We start from the raw sequence: 21,129 nt of genomic DNA on the forward strand, positions 1-21,129 counted from the left end.
AGTCAGACAGTCAGTCAGACAGACAGTCAGACAGACAGTCAGTCAGTCAGTCAGTCAGTCAGTCAGTCAGACAGACAGTCAGTCAGTCAGACAGTCAGTCAGTCAGTCAGTCAGTCAGTCAGACAGTCAGACAGTCAGTCAGACAGACAGTCAGACAGACAGTCAGTCAGTCAGACAGTCAGTCAGTCAGTCAGACAGTCAGACAGTCAGTCAGACAGACAGTCAGTCAGTCAGTCAGTCAGTCAGTCAGACAGTCAGTCAGACAGTCAGTCAGTCAGTCAGACAGTCAGACAGTCAGTCAGACAGTCAGTCAGTCAGTCAGACAGTCAGACAGTCAGTCAGACAGACAGTCAGTCAGACAGTCAGTCAGACAGACAGTCAGTCAGTCAGTCAGTCAGTCAGTCAGTCAGTCAGTCAGTCAGACAGTCAGACAGTCAGTCAGACAGACAGTCAGACAGACAGTCAGTCAGACAGTCAGTCAGACAGTCAGTCACTCAGTCAGTCAGTTGCTACAACACTGACACCAGATGGAAGCTGCTTTGATCGCTGTGGAAACACTGACACAAAAACTGTTAAGTATTTGCATCAAACACGACAGACTGTATGAAGTACAGTGTTGCTGACAATACAACAGATTGTCCCACACAAATTAAAACATGTTTATTACAGTATTCATATCTCCCAAAACCCCGTACAAAGACCAAATGAAACAAAGGCCAGCCTGGGTACAGAGCTGGGAACACAGCACCATGTCACCGTGATGAGACCCGTCAGCAGCAGGTGAGCTCTTTTGTTTTTCAGTGGTCGGGAAGTGACTCGCACCGGCCTTTTCTATTGGGCAAACTCGTTGTACTGGTATTTTGCAAGCAATGATTTACACAATGAACAACCGTGACAATGCGAGTGTGAAATGTACATCGCCGACTGACAGAAGTACAGTCTGTTTAGACCGGCAAGTCGTAGTCAAATGAGAACCGCGTCTACGCGGTGACGGTTCTGCTTTAGCGTTTGCATCTTGTGCGAACACAATGAGAGTTGAAACAGTGCCTCGGCCAACCGCGTTTCTGTTGTGGGGTTTTGAGGAAGTATGTCGAGAACGAGGTCAGCGAGTCGGGAAATGCATCGCAGCGACTGAGAAATTCTCTTCACCAGGTCTAAATCGTCTCTATTAGATCAGAATGAAAACCAGCTGGGAGCGGCTGACTCGGCCTTTAGAAAGACAGTGATAGAAACTGGTAATCCCTGGCACAGCCCGTACTACAAACCAAGCGCTCCTCCTTCTCCAGTCATAAAGAAGGCCAGAGGCTCTCAGTGCCTGCTGCCCACTGTCTGCCTGACAGACAAACCACAGCTGGCTGCAGTTATGTTGTTCATTTTTCTATTTGTTGGTGATTGTTTTGGTGTAAAATTGCGTACGTTTGCATCCTAGTGTTTTTTTACCAAGCAGCCTACACTGCAGAGCATTGCTGGGGAAAGACAAAAAAAACAAAGAAAGAAGTAAAACATCTGCACAGGTCATCAGCTGGCCTTCGCCTCATCACCGCTCCCACACCACTGGTTTAATCCCGCTGATTCAATATCGGATGTGAAGTATTTACCATAAATTATGCATGATGTTTGTAGAAATGTGTATTATTCAGTTGCAGATACAATGATATATGTCATGTGATGAGATAATGACATATGAAAGGAAAGGGAATATAAGGACACACACTTCTTCTCACACACACTGTCACTTCTGTCTCACACACACGTTGTGAGTTCAGTCTGTTAAGCCTCCTATTACGTTAAAATTAACAAATGCCTTTTATGTTTGGGGTCAAATTGACCTTCAAATTTAAACCTACAAAAAATGACTGTAATTGAAAGTGTTCACCAAGTTTACACAGAGCAGTTGGTCAATAATGAAAAAAATACCAATAAAAAGTACAAATATTTTTTCAAACAGCTGACAGGACAGAAAATCTTCAGGTGAGATAAAACTCAAAGAGAAATGGTTTAGAGGGCTGTGTGTGTGTGTGTGTGTGTATGTGTGTGTGTGTGTTATGTTATGGGCCCTAAAGCATGGGAACGTTTTATTAAAGATCAACAAATCACATGGGAAAGTTCCCTCAGTATCAGTCAAAACAAAGAGAAATAAAATATGTGTAAAACTTTTATATTTTGTCTGGTTTTATCAGGCTTTTGTGTTCGGGGTCAAAATGACCAGAACAACAGCGCTGTATACAAAGTGTGTTCAGGAGTTTGAAAACATATCATCATGTTAAATTTGATGTTTACCAGTTTTCCTCATGAAATTAGGAAAAGTCATGAAATATCAAGCTGATAAAATAATGTGAATCATGTTTTTAGAGACGTTAAATGTTAAATGGGCTCAAATTGACCCCAAACACAATAGGAGGGTTAATCAGCCACCTGATATACAACAGCAGGTCTAAACCTCATTCACTGTTGAACCATGGTCAGTTTATGTAAGATAATGTATGGGGGGGGGGGGGGGGGGGGCAGACAGCATATTTCTACCCCTTAAAATGACTTTTTAAAACATTCTTTTACTAGAATATGGGTTGATATACACGTCGTCTTTATATGACGTTAGTTTGACACCAGACAGAAAACACAGCGCTCACCGAGGGACTTCGGAGAGGCGGATCACACCCAGCAGTGAAGACTTAAAACAACAGCAGGAAGAAAAAAAAATGCAGAGTGCTTACAAAGGGCATTAAAGGACAGGGTGGGTTGGACACACCCATGCTCAAACATGAACAATCACACTTGGGAACAGGGCAAAAAAGACTCAAGAGCGCACCGTACAAATAAAGTTATCACGTAGAGAGGAACAGAAATAAAAGCACTTTCAATATAATGCAAACGACACAAATGCCAAAATGTCACAGCAAGAATCAGAAGAACTGAACAGCGCTCTGACTGCAGCGACCTTTTGGCCTGCAACTAACTACTAGATCAAATTTGAAACAAAACTTCTGATCGGCAACAAAAATTATCGGTAACGCTTTAATTTTCCGGGGTCCGCAATTTCCTAATAATTTCCTAGAAAGGAACTGTTTATTTCTTAGGAAGTTTCCTGGAAAGAACCATGAAATTATGTTCTAATTATCAGGAAAATAGAGAAAGAGTTCAATGGTAGTTGGTTAGTACCTGCTAATTTGTTTTGGAGTCTCCAAGACAGAGCCATGAAATTATGTAGTCATGTAGTAGTTAAAATTAGAAATAAGAAGTGGAGGGATTGTGGGCGGGGCTTAGCGCCCGGAGCTTCCAACAAACCAACCCCACTTAACAACCACAGCTGTCAGTCAAACCTCAGGAGAGGGAGGATTTATGGATCCATGCAGAAAACACACCCAACGTCCACAGAAAACTGGGTCCAACTTTGAAAAATGTTATCTGTCTGTCTCAGCTCTCTGGCTTTCTTTATGACTGGAGAGTGGGAAAAGGAGTTTGACGAGGAGGAGCGCTTGGTTTGTAGTACGGGCTGTGCCAGGGATTATCAGTTTCTATCACCGCAAAGGCCGAGTCAGCCGCTCCCAACTGGTTTTCATTCTGATCTAATAGAGATGATTCAGACTGATCTAGAGAGACCTGGTAGGACAGAAAACCAGCAGGACTTTGGTCCTGGTTAGTGACCAGTGACTCTATCATGAGCCGGCTCATAGAAAACTGTGACAACATGGGAGCAGAATGACCGTGACCACACGCTGCAGTTGGAAACAAAATTCATCCTGAGAACAGACAAGGAGATACACAGTTTTGGAATTTGTGGCGCGCTCTATTGGTCAAATTTAAAATGCTTTTGCCAAAATATTTCTGTATCTGTACTGAAGATACGAATCAAGTTTTATGAAGATTGGACACTGTCAAAAATGTATGACCAATTTTGTGATAGCATGCTAGAAAAGTCATTGGCTAATATCAGACAAACCATGTAAGATATCAAAACACAAAATTAAATCTTTGGTCAGCTCAGTCCAAAGATGGCTCCTGCACATTTTGGTGACAATTGGACCAATGGTGAAGGAGTTGGCAAAAATGTGTTTTTCAAAAAGGTCAAAACTGCAGAAATTCAAAATGGTGGACAGGTGAGGTCCAGCGCGCCGTCGCTGCGCGGCGTGAGCCACAGAAAATAATGAGTTGAGGGCGCAGAGTTTCGTTTCCACATCCGATCTGAAAAGGCCATAACAAGCCGCCGCCAATATCTACCATGTTGCCAGATGGCAAGTCCCACCATGCGCCATCTCACGGGAAACTGCAAGAACGTAGGAAGAGAAAAATAAATAAGTTCAGCCGTTAGCGGTCCAAGACAGACAGGCAGAGCAGGCAGGAGGCGGAGGGCAGCTCAGAGTCCACAGTCCTCTGCACCATGTCATTTAGTCAAGTATTACGTCATTTCAATCAGGAAGACTAGAAGAAGACATATCTCCGCCCCTCTGTCTCTCGTTTCATTCAAACTTCTCTCTATCCAATCACCGTTATACAACGCATTCCCTCGCTTTCAATATCCAATCCATACAAGCCAACATTTTCCCTCTCCTTCTCGCAGAACCAATCATCTAAGGGTCGAGAGCATATATACGTCATTTTCTGTCATTACGCTCCTCTCAAATGTGTATGCTGTCTTGCAGTCGCTGTCATTCCAGCTGTTTCGCCGCTCCTCCCCCCCCCCCCCCGCCAGCCTCATGGCTCCAGAGGATTCCCTGGGGGGGAAATCCTAATTCTCTCGCATTCCTGACGCCCTCCTAACTCATCTCGGGAGGCGTGTCATCATGGAGCCTACGCCAAACTCTATTTCTGTTTTATTCAATAAAAATATTCATTGAGCATTTAACCTAGTCTCTCCTAACTGAAGTGTCGATTTACTCTTTCATGAAACTTCAACATGATCCCTCACACTGGTTTTTGGTGGCCTAGTCGTGACTTGGTGTCGGCACCTTAGTGTTTCCATCAGATCTGTGGGCCAGCCTCTTCTGAGGTTGGTTTTTATAAACTCTGCTACTCCACATACAGTGACACTGAAGCCAAATTCTGCACTGCCAAACATTAAACAATATCCTTTAAAGCCTGAAGCTGGCTTCACTCCAGTAATCAATCAGAAACTGTTTTGGATGAAACTTCTCCCAGACCAGATTTAGAACAAGCTCCTGTTCCCAATACAGACTGTGTTTTCTATATTGATGGAAGCTCTTCTACACATTCTAATGGAAAAGATTTAAATGCTGGATATGCTACAGTCACTGACCATGAAGCCTGTCCTGTCCTGTCCTGTCCTGTCCTGTCCTGTCCTGTCCTGTCCTGGCCTGTCCTGGCCTGGCCTGTCCTGTCCTGGCCTGGCCTGGCCTGTCCTGGCCTGTCCTGGCCTGGCCTGGCCTGTCCTGTCCTGGCCTGTCCTGTCCTGGCCTGTCCTGTCCTGGCCTGTCCTGTCCTGGCCTGGCCTGGCCTGGCCTGGCCAGGACAGCATTGTATGATAACATTAGGCCACTAATTTGTAATAACCTGCCCAGGGACTACAGATGAAAATTAGCTCATTAGCTAACTCTGGCACATTTACATTGATGTGGAAACTGAAATGTTGATTCATGTGCACTGTCCCTGGTAAATAAATAAATAAATAAATAAATAAATAAATAAATAAATAAGACAGGATCTGATACGCTCTGAGGCTTTATCAACACAGCTGGGACAAACAGAACGCCAGTTATGTGAACGATCTCCTGGAAGCGTGTTTCCTTCCTTGTAAATTGCTAAGGGAAATGCTACAGCTGTGTGTGTGTGTGTGTGTGTGTGTGTGTGTGTGTGTGTGTGTGTGTGTGTGTGTGTGAGACCTGGTCCTGCTGTCAGTGACCCTGCCCCTGCTCCTAATGATGTCACTGTCACCGGCTAGCGCTGCAGCTGAGTGGCCGGTAGAGAGTGTGTTGGGTGTGCGGTGTCAGATGGCATCAGGCGTCTCCCTGACGGCCGTGTTGTTGCTCCTTCCTGCTTTGATCAGGTGTCACATGGGCAGGCCCGCATGGGGGGGTGGGGGGGTGGGGGGTGCAAAAAGATGAGGTTGAAGATGAGGCTGATGAGGTTTTATCAAACTTGCTTGACTCAGCTCAGGACACACTAGGCGACTTTCAGTCACAGCTTCATTTGCATAATCCTAAGAGTTTTAGGACAAGCAGACGGTGGACTGGTGTGACGCCTGCAGAGACTGACCAGCTGCTGGGACTGCGAGGACAACATCAAACCGGTTGGATTCAGGGGCGGGGCTCTCCTGACCACAACAGTCAACAGCCAATCAGATCTCAAGTGGAAGTACAAGACACAAAGCAGATGTTTCTCTCTCACCTCTAACTCCCGCTGAACAGAAGTCAGCCCATAATTTCTGCGACCAAACAAACGTTTTTCCTCTACTCTTCTTCTTTGTTGTATCTGTGCAGATCAGCTGGCACACTGCGGCGGCGACACGTTTCTTTCTCCGTTTTGCTCGTTCGTTCTCCCGCGCGGCGCTCCTCTACTTCCTCTGTCTTCCTGTCGGACCAGAACTTAGGCCACATCCACACTAATACGTTTTCGTTTTAAAACGCATAACTTTTGCTACGTTTACGCCTAGCGTCCGCACTACTCCGGCGTTTTCGGACCCCTAAAACGGAGACTTTTGAAAACGCCGCTGATCCCGTTTTAGTTCGAAAACTCCGGGATTGCGTTTTAGTCCGGACGGGCGGAAACGGAGACTTTTGAAAACGATGACGCCGACGCCCACGTTCGCTTCCTGATTGGGTCTTATCAGTCACGACGTCCGCCTCGACCGCCTTATACTCGTGTGTTAGTTTCAGTAACGGTGTGGATGTGGCCTTACTCTCGCTGTTCTCTCACACACGCACACACACACACACACACATAGGGCATCCTGCTGCTCTAACTCAACCTTTAACCTTTTTGGCTCATGAGAGCTTCAGTGTGAACAGGCTTCACACACACACACACACACACACACACACACACACACACACACACACACACACACAGGAACAACTAGCAAGGTTCACACACAGTTGGAAGAAACGTCATCACAGTGGCTCTGCCTGCTGGCACTTCCGTTACAGTAATTTCACGTTATAAATCCATGACGTCACACTCACCTGCCGCTGATTCACCACGCGCTGCCTGTCTGTCTGCTCTCTGCCTCTCGTGCTTCACATCACAGTTTCCCACACAGCTCAGACTTCACCTGAGCGGAGTCTCACTGAAGTCCCGCAGAGTCCGGAGCTGCGCACCGCGGAGGGGACAGAGCGCTTCACAACCAGGAAGTAACAAGACACAGCAAAGAAACAGCACACACACACACACACACACACACAGTCCTGCCCCGCCCCTCCCGTTTTAGTAGTGAGTGCATAAACATTTCCCCCACTTAAAAGTTTGATTGTTGTTGTTATCATTATTATTATTATCATTATTATTATATTATGATGGCCTGTCTGTTGTTTTTTACTCTTACCGTGTGTAGTTCACAAGGAGTCTGTTTGTTGGCTCACCGGTCGGCAGTCTCCTCTCAGCTCCGCATGGTCCTAAAGCCCTCCGGCTCAATTTAGCGTGATACGCATGCGCGCTCTACTGGCCCGCAACATGATTAATTGGTTTAATACATTTATTATTTTTGGATGCGTGGAAAATTGAGAGCGTGAGAAATGTGTATCTGTAGTTAAAGGAACAGTTTGGTATTTTGAACCCAGGGCCCAAATAACCAAATTGTATTTGATAGGAACTATTTCTTCTCAAAGAGCTCCGCCAACAGGTGCAGCTCCGCAGAGCCAGAAGGATCCAAAAATAACTGCTGACAGAAAGATCAGGTTTTTTTTTGTTTTTTTTTACATTTTTTCCAAGATAACATACTTCACAAAAATGAAACTGATAAATAATTAACAGACAACTTGTTAATAAATAATAAACACAACAGGTGTATTAGATGATAAACTGCTGCTGTATTGTTCTCAAACAGAAACCTCTTCCTGTCTGAAGACAACAGAAAGGTGACAGAGGTGAGAGAGCAGCAGCCACATCCTGATCACACAGAGAGATTTGACTTCTATTATCAGCTGCTGTGTAGAAATGGTCTGACTGGTGTAGAGCGCGTACCATGAGGCTCAGTCCTTCCCGCAGCGACCCGGGTTCGATTCCAGCCTGCGGTCATTTGCTGCATGTCCTCCCCTCTCTACCTTCCTGTCTCTCTCTCACTATCTGTCAATAAAAAAAAAGAAAAAAGGGGCCTTTCTGTGTGGAGTTCTCCTCCATATAACATCGATAAGAACCCCCACTAAAAACATGCAAGAAGATCATTAAGAAGTCGGTCCCCGGGCGCTGTATGAAGCTGCCCGCCGCTCCTGGCCTGCCCTGCAGAGGAAGGACGGGCCAAGATGGGAAAATGCGGAGAACAAATTTCACGGCGCCATTGAATGCATGTGTGTGTGTGTCAGCTGCCGTGTGCATGTGTTGTAGATGGTTGCATGTGACCAATAAAGACGGTTTGTCTGTCCTGTTTCTCTCTTCTCTCTAATATATATAGCTAATATGTTCATAGTCCTAAATTATACAAATGAATAGGGTGCATTTACTGAAGGCTGTCCATGGTACTGAGTTGTTTTTTAACTTGACTGTATTCTTGAAGCATGGATTTTACTCACAATTAAACTGATAAAATGTTTCTTTGACATATAAGTGTAGAGCTGGAGTGTATGCAGATTCAATAAATTAAAAGTCTCTGGCAAATGTGCAGCATGGGATCCACATGACCTGGAAGTCTCTAATATTGGATGATTGGACTGATAAATTCCTTCAACATGTGGAACTGAACAGGAAAGAGCCGAGCGAAAATTTTAAAATCGGAGGTTTCATTTATCTCCAGCTCTCGACACAGGTTCAGGAAAGCCCCTTGAGCCTGTCGCTGGAGTATCCATGATTTCACCCATTTAGTGCGGTTTCTCCTTATTTTTCACCTCCGCCTCTTCCTTTCTTCTTCCACAACCAAAAGACCAAGGGCTGACAACGCCAGTGCCATTTGCAACTTCTTATCAGACGGTTATTTCCCCTCACGCAGGCGCAGAACGTACGTGCTAGTTGGCCGTCGGCTGTAGTCTTTGCGGTGTGTTCAAGAGCAACTTTTTGGACCGGACGCAGGCGATGTGAGGCGACGCAACAGTCGGCCTTCGTCGCCGCTGGTTCTTTGACGTCGGTTTGGTGTGTCAGGGCCTTCAGGTATATGTGACTCCTTCTTCCTTGTTGCTGGTTAGTGGTTCCTGGTCTGTGCCAGTGATTTTAATGCAGATCCTGTGTTTGTGTTGATGCTACACAAACCTTCTGAGGAAGAAGAGGCGTTGCTGACATTTTGAGAATATGTTTTGAGTATTTCTCTTGAAGAGGAGTTTGTGATGGATGGTGGTGCTGAGGTATTTGTATTCCTCAACACGCTCTGTGGTCTGGTTAGTTACCACCAGTGCTGCGATGGAAGGCTGCTCTGATTTATTCCAGGGGGCAGAAAAGAACGACATGGGAGGCATCAGGGAAGGGAAACTGTACTGATTGGAAATAACACGTTACAGACTTTAGCTGAGTCAGTGCTGCTACCAGATGAGTCAATATAAATAAGATTATTCTGATTAAGTTTGACTGAACGATGACGAATAGTGGTGTGGTGAGGGAGGGACACAGTCTCAGTCTGATACACTGTGCTGTCTGAGCTATCAGACTCCACACCCTCACTAGATGCTGCAGTAGAAGCTGTTCAGTTTCTCTGACATGGCGACACACTCATCTGCCCTAAAGCCGGATTAGCTTGGCTTTTCCTTCCTGGAAGAGCTTCTCCACCTTCTCCCTGTTCACTTTCTCAGCCTGTTTTATCTGTTTTTTCACTTCTGCTCTGCTGTTGTTCTGCATTCAGACGGTAGATGTGAGAAGAGAGGCAGGCTGCCTTTTGAGTGTCTGTGTTTATTTTGAGTTTTATGTTATGCAGATGTCAGGAAAACAGCAAAAAGGCAGGTCTCATTGTGTTGTGATTGTTTTACACTTTATTGATCCCCAGGGTTCAGGTACAGGGTAATGCTGCTGACTTTAGCTGTTGGTATCATTTTGAGTGTGTGTATGGATATAATTTGACCTTAATTTGAATGTTCAGTTCCTTCATTCGTTCAGTATTTATGTAAAGAGTTGTGGGATGAATAGTAGCTGTTGGCTGGTTGGCTGGTGCTAAATTCAAGCCCTTGTTCTCTCTCTCTCTCTCTCTCTGTCTCTCTCCCTCCCTCTGTCTCTCTCTCTCCCTCCCTCTGTCTCTCTCTCTCCCTCTTTCTCTCTCTGTCTTTCTCTCTCTCCCCCTCTCTCTCTCTGTCTCTCTCTCAATTCAATTCAATTCAATGGTGCTTTATTGGCTCTCTCTCTTTCTCTCTCTCCCCCCCTCCCTCTCTCTCTCTCTCTGTCTCTCTTTCTCCCCCCCCCACCCCTCTCTCTCTCTCTCTCTCTCTCTCTCTCTCTCTCTCTCTCTCTCAGTGGATGTCAGTGATGTCGGGGAGACTTCAGAGAACAGAGGATCTTCCTCCATTCAACCACAGTCTGCTCCTCTTCCTCACCTTCCCACTGACAGCAGTCAGACTGAAGGTAAAGCTGTTCTCTGGCTCGTCCTGGCTGCCATGTTGGTCTTGTCACTGCCCATTTAGTGAGGCTGTTAAAATGATGAAGGATTTATAAACGATAGAGAATGGCTGGCAAAGCTATCTCTCAACTTCTTGGGTTCTGGGGATTTCAGCTCACCACTGGAGTGATCGGTCAAATCACAAGATAGACCTGAAGCTCCAGTTAATAAACTTTATTGGGTGAAACTGTGAGTGGTTTCTGTAAAAAGGGGAAAACATAAAACAAGGAAGTATTATAAACTACTGTCATGGATTGACGAACAGTTGTCTGAGGCAATTTACAGCCATACCCAATAGATCCACTAGGTGGCACTTTAAGATCACCAATGGCATCAGATTCTAATACATTAATTACAACCAGCATAATGACAACCAAACACAACTAACAGCCAATAAGAAGGCAGTTACTCAGTTACAATGCATACTTAACTTAAAATGCAGAAACACCAAAAGGTAGGCAAAAACTGGCGCCTATGGCACTTTGTCATAGTTAGAAAGAGCACACTGGCGTATTGTGTATTTTGTTGTATAGTTGCTAGCCATACAATTATCAGTTGCAGGGAGTATTAAATAGCTAAACACAAGAACTGTAATGTTTGCATTGCTTACACACACATTAGCAACTAAGGCTAGATAGTGTCAACTCTTAATTGCCAGCACTAATTAACATGACCGCGACGGTTGCGAAAGTAAATTGTCCACATTTAGCTAAGAGGTAATATTATGAACTGAGAACAGCAACAATCATATTGATATATTAACCTACATACAGTATGTGTTAAGTACTTACAATCCCATGGACGCACACTAAGAGGTAAGCACCACAGTCAGAACTCAACATTGGAACTGGTGGTCTGCAAAACTACAAAATAGCGTCAGCACGCACACAACCAATTAAGCGGAATATACCATTCCAGAAAAGGGGGGGTGGAACAGTCCAAGTGGGATCGGGCTTTTTAACAATTTACTTAATATGTTTCTTTTACTTAGCTTAGTTTATTTTACTCACAGCTCCTGGAGCCGTATTCACAAACACTCTGAGAATCCTCTCTGAGTCTTAACTTCACCTAAAACTTCCTAGCAAGGAGTTCTATCTCAGGAGTGATTTAGGAACATTTTCAGAGCGAATCTGAGCGAGGAATGGACAAGAACTTTTATCTTAGTGAGGAGGTGTGGTCCACTCTGTTGCTAGGTATGATGCTCTCTTTTAGACGCTGTCATTGGTCCATCAGGACGAATCTCAACACGCCTCTTTTAGTCATTCAGAATGCACACAAGGAATCACATGTGATAATCACACAATTTAGTCTATAAAAGTGTGGTTTACTTATACTGTCAAAAATGAAAATCCCTGTTTAATCAATAGTTAGAGCAACCTAATGATTTTGACAAAATGTAGCCTAACTTTTTAATACTTGCACGGTCCTCACTGATGTGTGATGTCTTTATTTTGCCGGATGCAGTAATGTTATTATGACTTTACCAACTAGAAGGACACTCGGAGAGCGCAGACCTCCACCAAGGCCAATAGTCCAGTCTTCTATGTGTTGGTCTTTCCTGCTCAGCCTCCAGACCGTAGTCGGGAAGCACAGAGGAATCTCCGTTGTCCTCCAGGGCCGAAGTCTAACTTACTTCGGGACAAACCCCCCTTCACTCTCACAGTAGTTGGAAAAGACAGCACACAGGAACACCGCTCGGCCTTGAGACGTTGCAGTCTTTATTTATGACAACCGTAACTTTCGCCGTACATTTATTTGCTTCTTGCTATAACTTGCTCACTTCTCTGCTACACTTTTTCCCTCCGCTCCGATCCATTCACCGTCACACACCGCCGCTCGCTCTCTCTCGCTCCACCACACACTCACTACGTACAAAACACTCCGCCCCACCCTATTCTCATAAAGGGGCTACGCTGCTCCTATAACATATGATATGCAAATGTGCAAGCACAACCAATACACGGATCCGCTCCAAAATTCAATGGGTTCTTCCTTGGCCCATGCTACACCCTTCCACAAAGTTTCATGAAAATCGGCCCAGTAGTTTTTCCGTAATCCTGCTGACAGACAAACAAACAAACGGCACTGAAAACATAACCTCCTTGGCGGAAGTAACAAACAAACAAACAAACAAACAAATAAACGGCACCGAAAACATAACCTCCTTGGCGGAAGTAACAAACAAACAAACAAACAAACAAATAAACGGCACCGAAAACATAACCTCCTTGGTGGAGGTAATGATGTTAAGATTTGGTGAAAATGGCTCAAGACTTAGTAGTATTAGTATTGATGATTTATGGACTATATTGGCAAGCCTATATGAATAGGGTTGTTGAACAAGAGTAGATTGTTTGTGAATACGGCTCCTGAAGTATTGATTCATCTGAGTAACAGGTGCAGAATGGGGCTTGTGACCTGAGGGTCAGCTGTTCAAATCCTTGAACTAGAAGATCTTGCATGAGAAAGTGAATCAGTAATGCTCTCCACTTCCTTTAACAACTATTGTCAAGATGCCCTTGAGCAAGGCACTGAACCCCCAACTGCTCCAGTGGAGCTGCTCAGTAGAAGACTGTGGTTGTACTGGGCAGCTGACAGGTGTAAATGTGTAAATGTGTGATTGTGAAGCTGGGGTCAAAGAGCATGTGTCCTCATCAAAACCTTTTCCTGTAAAATAGAGAGTTTAAAAATGTTGAATGAAAGCAACCCACAGTTAATTAGGTGACACACTTGTAATGAAATATCAGAATCTGAATACTAGAATATTATCCACAGTCTGCTCTACCTGATATCACAACCTGTCTGTTCCACTAAGGCTGCACATCCACAGGAAGCCTCTCTTCACAACGTTGCCTTCCTTTTATGGTATTTTAAAGGAAAGGATGTATTGATGTTGACAGTGAGAACATGTTTGTTATTCTCAGAGCACCAGCTTTTAGCAAAAAAAGCACTGAGCTTCAAATTAGTTTTTATTTGTCTCACAAGCATCTGTTTAGTGCTGCTACCTTTAGTTTTTATGGATGTTACTTTGTTCTACACAGATTTGCTGGTGAGAACAACAGAGCCTCAACAACTCATCACATGGTACCAAGAAAAGCTCCAACCTAACATCCAGGACAGTTTTATGTGTGCACAAGAAGGATGGTTAGAGAGGAAGGATCAGAAACATCTGGATGATATCTACACAGAGCTCTACATCACAGACGGAGGTGACATACACATCAACAGCCAGCATGAGGTCAGGCAGATTGAGATGGCATCAAGAAAGCCAGCGGACACAGAGAAATCAATCAAACCCAGTGACATCTTCAAACCTTCTGGAAAGCACAGATCCATAAGAACAGTAGTGACCAATGGGATTGCAGGAATCGGCAAAACGTTCCTTGTGCACAAGTTCATCCTGGACTGGACTAAAGAGAGACCCAATCAAGATGTTCATCTCATATTCCCCTTCACCTTCCGCCAGCTGAATTCACTGAAGGGAGAAAGGTTTCGTTTTGCAGAACTAATTCACGAATGTATCTGGGAAACCAAAGACATCAAGGAGGAGGCTCTTAAGGAAATCTTCACAGAACTACAGAAGTCAGGAAACAAAAACTACAACAAGAGTAAATTCAAACTCCTGTTTGTGTTGGACGGACTGGATGAGAGCCGCCTTCAACTAGACTTCACTGCCAATGAAAAGCGCTCTATTGATGTGACAGAGTCAACCAGAGTAGAAGTACTGCTGACAAACCTCATCAAGGGGAAACTGCTTCCCTCTGCTCGCCTCTGGATAACCACACGACCTGCAGCAGCCAATCAGATCCCTGGAGACTTTGTTGACATGGTGACAGAGGTGAGAGGCTTCACTGACCCACAGAAGGAGGAGTACTTCAGGAAGAGATTCAGAGATGAGGAGCAGGCCAGAAGAATCATCTCCCACATCAAGACTTCACGAAGCCTCCACATCATGTGCCACATCCCAGTCTTCTGCTGGGTCACTGCTACAGTTCTGGAGGATCTGTTGAAAACCAGTGAGAGAGAAGACCTGCCCAAGACCCTGACTGAGATGTACACAAAGTTCCTGGTGTTTCAGATCGATCAGACGAAAGAGAAGTATGGCACAGAAAACAGCATTCAGTACATTCAGTCACTTGCTAAACTGGCTTTTCACCAACTGGAGAAAGGCAACCTGATCTTCTATGAGAAGGACCTAAAAGAGAGTGGCATTGACTTCAGTGAAGCCTCACAGTACTCAGGAGTGTTCACACAGATCTTTAAAGAGCAGGACCGGCCAAAGAAGGACAAAGACAAGAACAAGATGTTCAGCTTTGTCCATCTGAGCATTCAGGAGTTTCTGGCTGCTGTTCATGTGGTCCTGTCACTCATCAACAGCAACAAGAATGTAATGCCTATGCCACGACTGACTTTCAAAAATCTGCGGATGTTTTTCAGCAAAACATCTGCAACAAAGGTCCACAGGATTGCTGTTGACAAGGCCTTACAGAGTCCAAATGGACACCTGGACTTGTTCCTCCGCTTCCTCCTGGGTCTTTCACTGGAGACCAATCAGGATCTCCTAGAAGACCTGCTGAAACAGACAGGAAGTAGCTCACAGATCAATCAGGAAACAGTCCAGTACATCAAGGAGAAGATTAAGAAGAATCCCTCTCCAGAGAGAAGCATCAATCTGTTCCACTGTCTGAATGAGATGAATGACCGTTCTCTAGTGGAGGAGATCCAACAGTACCTGAGATCAGGAAGTCTCTCCACAGACAGACTCTCCCCTGTTCAGTGGTCGGCTCTGGTCTTCATCTTACTGTCATCAGAAGAAGAGCTGGACGTGTTTGACCTGAAGAAATACTCTGCTTCAGAGGAGGCTCTTCTGAGGCTGCTGCCAGTGGTCAAAGCCTCCAATAAAGCTCTGTAAGTCCATAGATAACTGGATATATTAACTTTATTAAAATGTGATGTGAGTACAAAATGGAAAATATTTTAAAGTTGTTGTTTGTCTTCATCACTAATTCTCCTTCAGGCTGAGTGACTGTCAGCTGTCAGAGAGAAGCTGTGAAGCTCTGGCCTCAGTTCTCAGCTCCCAGTCCTCTAGTCTGAGAGAGCTGGACCTGAGTAACAACGACCTGCAGGATTCAGGACTGAAGCTGCTCTCTGCTGGACTGGGGAGTCCACACTGTAGACTGGAGACTCTCAGGTCAGGATTCCTCAACCTGGTCAACACATGACCATTTAAATCCTGCTTTACTTACGGAGTAACATCAGTGAATAGATTCCTAACCTGTGGAGGATTTTGTCTGCTCTTATGATTGTGGTAACAACCTTTCACTCTACTTTCTGTCCCCTATGAACTGTTTTCTGCTTTCTATCAGGATATTTCATTATTTCCCTCCTTGCTGTCTCTGTTGTTGAGACCTAAAATACCAAAAAGAATTTCTAAGATTCTGCAGCAAACTGATCCAAGAACTGCCAAACTGACCAAATGAAAGCACAAAGCAGATCACTGGAGCAACAGTTTGGAGTGGTGACCGCTGCAGTTTTTACTAAAATTAAATCTCATATCATATCTAACATCAGAGCAGATAGTGATTATCCAACATGAATCTGGTTTAAAACAGGAAGTTTACACTGAGAGCTTGGCTCTCTTTTCCAGAAAACACTTGTGTAGAAAAACAGGAAAAAATAATTCTCAGTAATAAACAAGAAATAAACTATACATCAAGAAGAAAAGTTAAAACTTAACTGTGTGTGTGTGTGTGTGTGTGTGTGTGTGTGTGTGTGTGTGTGTGTGTGCAGGCTGTCAGGCTGTCTGCTCACAGAGGAAGGCTGTGCTTCTCTGGCCTCAGCTCTGAGCTCCAACCCCTCCCATCTGAGAGAGCTGGACCTGAGCTACAATCATCCAGGAGCCTCAGGAGTGAAGCTGCTCTCTGCTGGACTGGAGGATCCACACTGGAGACTGGACTCTCTCAGGTCTGGAGAGGCAACGTCTGCTAGAAGGCTGAGAGTCACACACATTTTCTCTGTCACACTGAGAAGATGAGGAGTATTGGTTAATGTCTAACAGCAGTTATGACTGATGCTGTATGGAAACTCATTCATATTGAAGGTTATTAAATGTCCATGTTTCCATCATCAAAGAGAATCTGCTGGTCTGACTTTGTTTATTCCCCCAGTGTGGACCATGGTGGAGAGCAGAGGTTGAAACCAGGTCTGAGGAAATGTAAGTGTGTATTTAGTTTGATTCATGAAAACAAAGCAACACACATTCAACTATTTAGATAGAAAGTCCATTCACACAGCAGTATGTGACGTCCATTCATTCACATACTGTGAATAAAGATGATGACATCATGTGGGACTTTCTAAAAAGCTTCATGTGAAAGCGGCTTAACGAGGCAAAAAAATATTTAACATTGATGAAAAAATTTGATTTTTTCCCAGGTATATGGCACCATAAGAACTAGCAATGGTGACAAGAATTTTTTTTTTTACATAAATTTGATTTTTTTTAATGAATTAATATTGTGAAAAAATGCCAAAAAAGAGGTTTAACGTGGCTTAATGAGATCATATCGAAATGAAAATCTCTTAACACTAACACTTCACTAGAGCCCAAAAAGAATGTCTAGAAAAAATAGGGAAACATTTAAAAAAAAATCTTCAAATCATAAATCATATATCATGTATCAGCAGGAGATACTGTGGTGAAAGTTTGAAGTTAAAAATAAATCAGTAACATGGTCAAAACACTATGACAAGATCCCCAGTGGAAAATTAATGGAATAATTGAGCTTAATGTGGTTTAATGACCTAAAAGAAAGGTGGAATGAAATAAAATGTATTCCAAGTGGACTGAAATAAAGAAGTTTATGAACTAACAAGAAATATTTTTGAAAACTCATCAAAGTCCAAATAAATAGGCCTTAATGTGGCTTAATGACCTAAAGTCGAAATAGAAAAATTCACCTTTAAATCATGCATCAGTAGGATAGAAGAAAAATTGAAAAGTGAAAGTGAAAATTTCAAGTTAAAGGAAAATTAAAAAGGTGGTCAAAAAACTAAGACTATATCACAAGTGAAAGTGAAGAGAAACACTGAGCATGACAAGGCTTTATGTTCTGAATGAGCTAAAACTGATGAAGACCAATCGTACATGAAGGGGAAACCTCATCCTAATACTTACTACCATCATAAGAAACCACTGGGCTGGAACCAGAAACACTGCTGTCACATTAAGGCCTTCTGGCCTAAACTCATCATTTGATTTTTTAAAATATTTATTGTCATTTCATCGACTTCTTCTCCTTCTTCTTCTTCTTCTTCTTCTTCTTCTTCTTCTTCTTCTTCTTCTTCTTCTTCTTCTTCTTCTTCTCATAGCAAGGTCTTATGACCAAGTACACTTCAAATACATTTAATTTCATTCCACCTTACTTTCAGGTCATTAAGCCTGTTAAATAAGTTGTGAAATATTTATCTCTTTATTTTTAGTGTATGTATCTATATTATAATTATTGTTATGTGTTTAGTTATTAATTTGTAACCCATTCATATTATCATTAGTCTCTTTTCATCATATTTTCCTAATTGTTAAACCTTATGTAAGCCACATCAGAGGTTGGTTGCCTCTTCTTGTAATTTAAATCAATAAATGAATATATAATTATTCACAAAAATTAAACTGTTCAATAATTAACAGCCACCTTGTTAATAAATCAACAAATAATAAACACAACAGGGGCCTGTATTACGAAGCAAGTTCAACAAAGTCAGGGTATGTTTGAGTCAGCCGGCTTCACTAAACTAACACGGGGATCCAGATAACGTCTCACTGCTGGTTATCAGCCGGCTCTGTCAACCCAGGATTTACCTGTCAGCTGTGAGCGCGTTCACATGAAAGAGGCGGGGTTTGTAACAAATAGCCAATCACATGCAACATGGACAGATCCAGATCAGACAATTCGGATAAGATAAGATGAAACTACTGATCCCCGTGGGGAAATTAGATAGTTGTGCAGCAAAAGTAATATGATTCAGCGGGGAAAAGGACATAGAATATAAGCGCAAAACTATAAAAATAAGTAATAGCCTAAAAATAGGCGAAAATAATAAAATAGGCTAATCAAACAATAAAAGCCATAAACAATAGACCTAATTATAGGATGATATAAGCCCTAATATTTCCTGCTGACATTTTCAACACATGGGTATCGGAAAGAAATGGATAGCTACTAACATTGGGTTCTTCTCTCAAGAAGAACAAATTCTTATAATGAATAACTGTCAGCATTACAAAACATAACCGCAAAAAGTAAAAGTTGTTTCTGCTTCCAAGGCTAGAGAGGATTACTGGAGGAACTGCCCCGTCATTAGGACACAGTGGGCATATTTCTCATTGATAAAATAGTTTGTGGACACATTGAGGCTGTAAAAAGATTTTCTATTCATAAAGTCGGTCTCTTGTTCTTCGGGGCTGCGGTAATGGAATATGAATAGCCGACATTGAACCAAACACTGTTGGAAATCCAATTAAATAAAGTCAGCGCAATTAATATATGCAACAGTAACTTTAATCCATTAATAATATGGTAATAATAATAATAACAATTAAGTAGCCTACCTGCTATATCTCCGATATAATACGTTATCATGGAAAACAACGTGATTCTACTGGTCTGTAAACACGTCGCCCTGAACAGCACTTCTTACTGTCTGTTCATTCAAAAATAACCATTTTCAGTTTTTTATTGGGATTTTCATTTATATATTTGTCCATATCGGGATCCTGTAGGAATGGTGACTCCCTGTTTCCAGAGAGCTGATTGGTCAGAAGGCCTTTCATACGTTTTGATCCGATACCCTGAACATAACCTGCTCCGGAGCAGGTTAGCCGTGCAGCATCAGTTACCATGGTGATCTACCCCGGTTAAAAGTGAACCACCTTCGTGAGACCGAAAAGCCAGGGTTAAACCCAAAGCTAGCTCGCTAACCCCAAATCCTGCTTCGTAGTACAGGCCCCCGGTGTATCAGATGATAATCTGCTGCTGTATTGAGTCTTGTTCTCTCATCAGATGCCTGTGAACTCACTCTGGACCCAAACACAGCACACAGAAACCTCTTCCTGTCTGAAGACAACAGAAAGGTGACAGAGGTGAGAGAGGAGCAGCCATATCCTGATCACCCAGAGAGATTTGACTGCTGGCCTCAGCTGCTGTGTAGAAATGGTCTGACTGGTCGCTGTTACTGGGAGGTCGAGAGGAAAGGAAGTGTTTCTATAGGAGTGACTTACAGAGGAATCAGGAGGAGAGGAGAGGGTGTTGACTGCTGGATTGGATGGAATGAAAAGTCCTGGAGTCTGTCCTGCTCTGATAAACGTTACTCTGTCCGGCACAATAACAGAGAAACAGACATATCTCTCCTCTCCTCCTCTGACTCTGACAGAGTAGCAGTGTATCTGGACTGGTCTGCTGGCTCTCTGTCCTTCTACAGAGTTTCCTCTGACTCACTGATCCACCTCCACACCTTCCACTCCACATTCACTGAACCACTCTATCCTGGGTTTGGGTTCTGGTCTGGGTCTGGTTCCTCAGTGTCTCTTGTCAGATAGAGGAGGGAGAGAGAAACACTCACACTGCTGACCAAAGACAGCTGCTGAGATGATAGTTCACTCTGTACAGGATCACACACACACACACACACACACACACACACACACACACACACACACACACACACACTTCCATCTTAATGTAAGAATATAAATGTGTGTATTTCCATATAGATTTATGAGTTGTTTTACTGTAAAGAACATATTAATCAATCACTGTCAGCAGAATGTTTTCTATATTCAGGGAAACTGAACAGGGTTTTAACACGACTCAGCTACTGGAACATGAATATTTTACTTAAAATGAAATGAATGAAATATGAAACCAGACAGAATCAAGTTGTTGTTTATGATTGATGGGTTAAAATATCTTTCTTTTGGTCTTTGTTATATTTGGTATTTTATTAATTAAAGGTTAAACATTGTTTTATCTTCTTTTCCAACAAGTTTCGTTATGAATGTGTTTTCTATTTTAAAATGTAATTATTGTCCTAAAATAAACCAATATAATTCTCTGTTGTTGTCTATGTTGTGAGTCATGACTTCTCATAATGAAGGACAATATCAAACCTAGTCTGGAGGTTTGGAGGGAACTCTGGCTGCCGCTCCTCCTTGACACTGACTTGGATTTTACTGCTTGTGTGATTTACGTGGCCTATCTGCTTTTTGCTTTTTGCTCGAGCTTTTTGTGTTTTCTGCGTGTCTTGATCGCTCCCTGAGTTGGAATACGTTCTATCGAACTGGCGGACTTTGGATTAATCAACGTAAAGTGCTGCCTACCTGCTCTACTGGGATCCTGTTCTCCGGAGGACAGCGTCTCCTCCAGCTTGCCGGCTCAGGTGCGCCTGCCGCGGTG

At 43.3% G+C, this 21,129-nt stretch overlaps 2 protein-coding genes across 2 annotated transcripts in view; one reads left to right on the plus strand and one right to left on the minus strand.

The window, feature by feature from the left end:
- The window catches only part of LOC139924664 (globoside alpha-1,3-N-acetylgalactosaminyltransferase 1-like), a 17,592-nt gene extending 10,315 nt beyond the window's left edge, over positions 1 to 7,277 (minus strand). Inside the window, exon 1 of the mRNA XM_078284555.1 lies at positions 7,137 to 7,277. The gene's annotated coding sequence lies outside the window, so the exon portion shown is untranslated. The remainder of the gene's footprint in view (positions 1 to 7,136) is intronic.
- A 2,390-nt stretch (positions 7,278 to 9,667) lies between these two features.
- Positions 9,668 to 20,402, plus strand: LOC144539472 (NACHT, LRR and PYD domains-containing protein 3-like). The gene is made up of 8 exons (XM_078284556.1): positions 9,668 to 9,685; positions 10,073 to 10,079; positions 10,534 to 10,641; positions 13,717 to 15,583; positions 15,693 to 15,866; positions 16,466 to 16,639; positions 16,843 to 16,889; positions 19,738 to 20,402. The coding sequence occupies exons 1-8, from the start codon at positions 9,668 to 9,670 to the stop codon at positions 20,271 to 20,273; spliced, it is 2,931 nt and encodes a 976-aa protein (XP_078140682.1). The 3' UTR covers positions 20,274 to 20,402.
- The last annotated feature ends 727 nt before the right edge of the window (positions 20,403 to 21,129 follow it).

The sequence above is a fragment of the Centroberyx gerrardi genome, chromosome 7 (assembly GCF_048128805.1).
Source record: "Centroberyx gerrardi isolate f3 chromosome 7, fCenGer3.hap1.cur.20231027, whole genome shotgun sequence".
Taxonomy (NCBI): Eukaryota; Metazoa; Chordata; class Actinopteri; order Beryciformes; family Berycidae; genus Centroberyx; species Centroberyx gerrardi.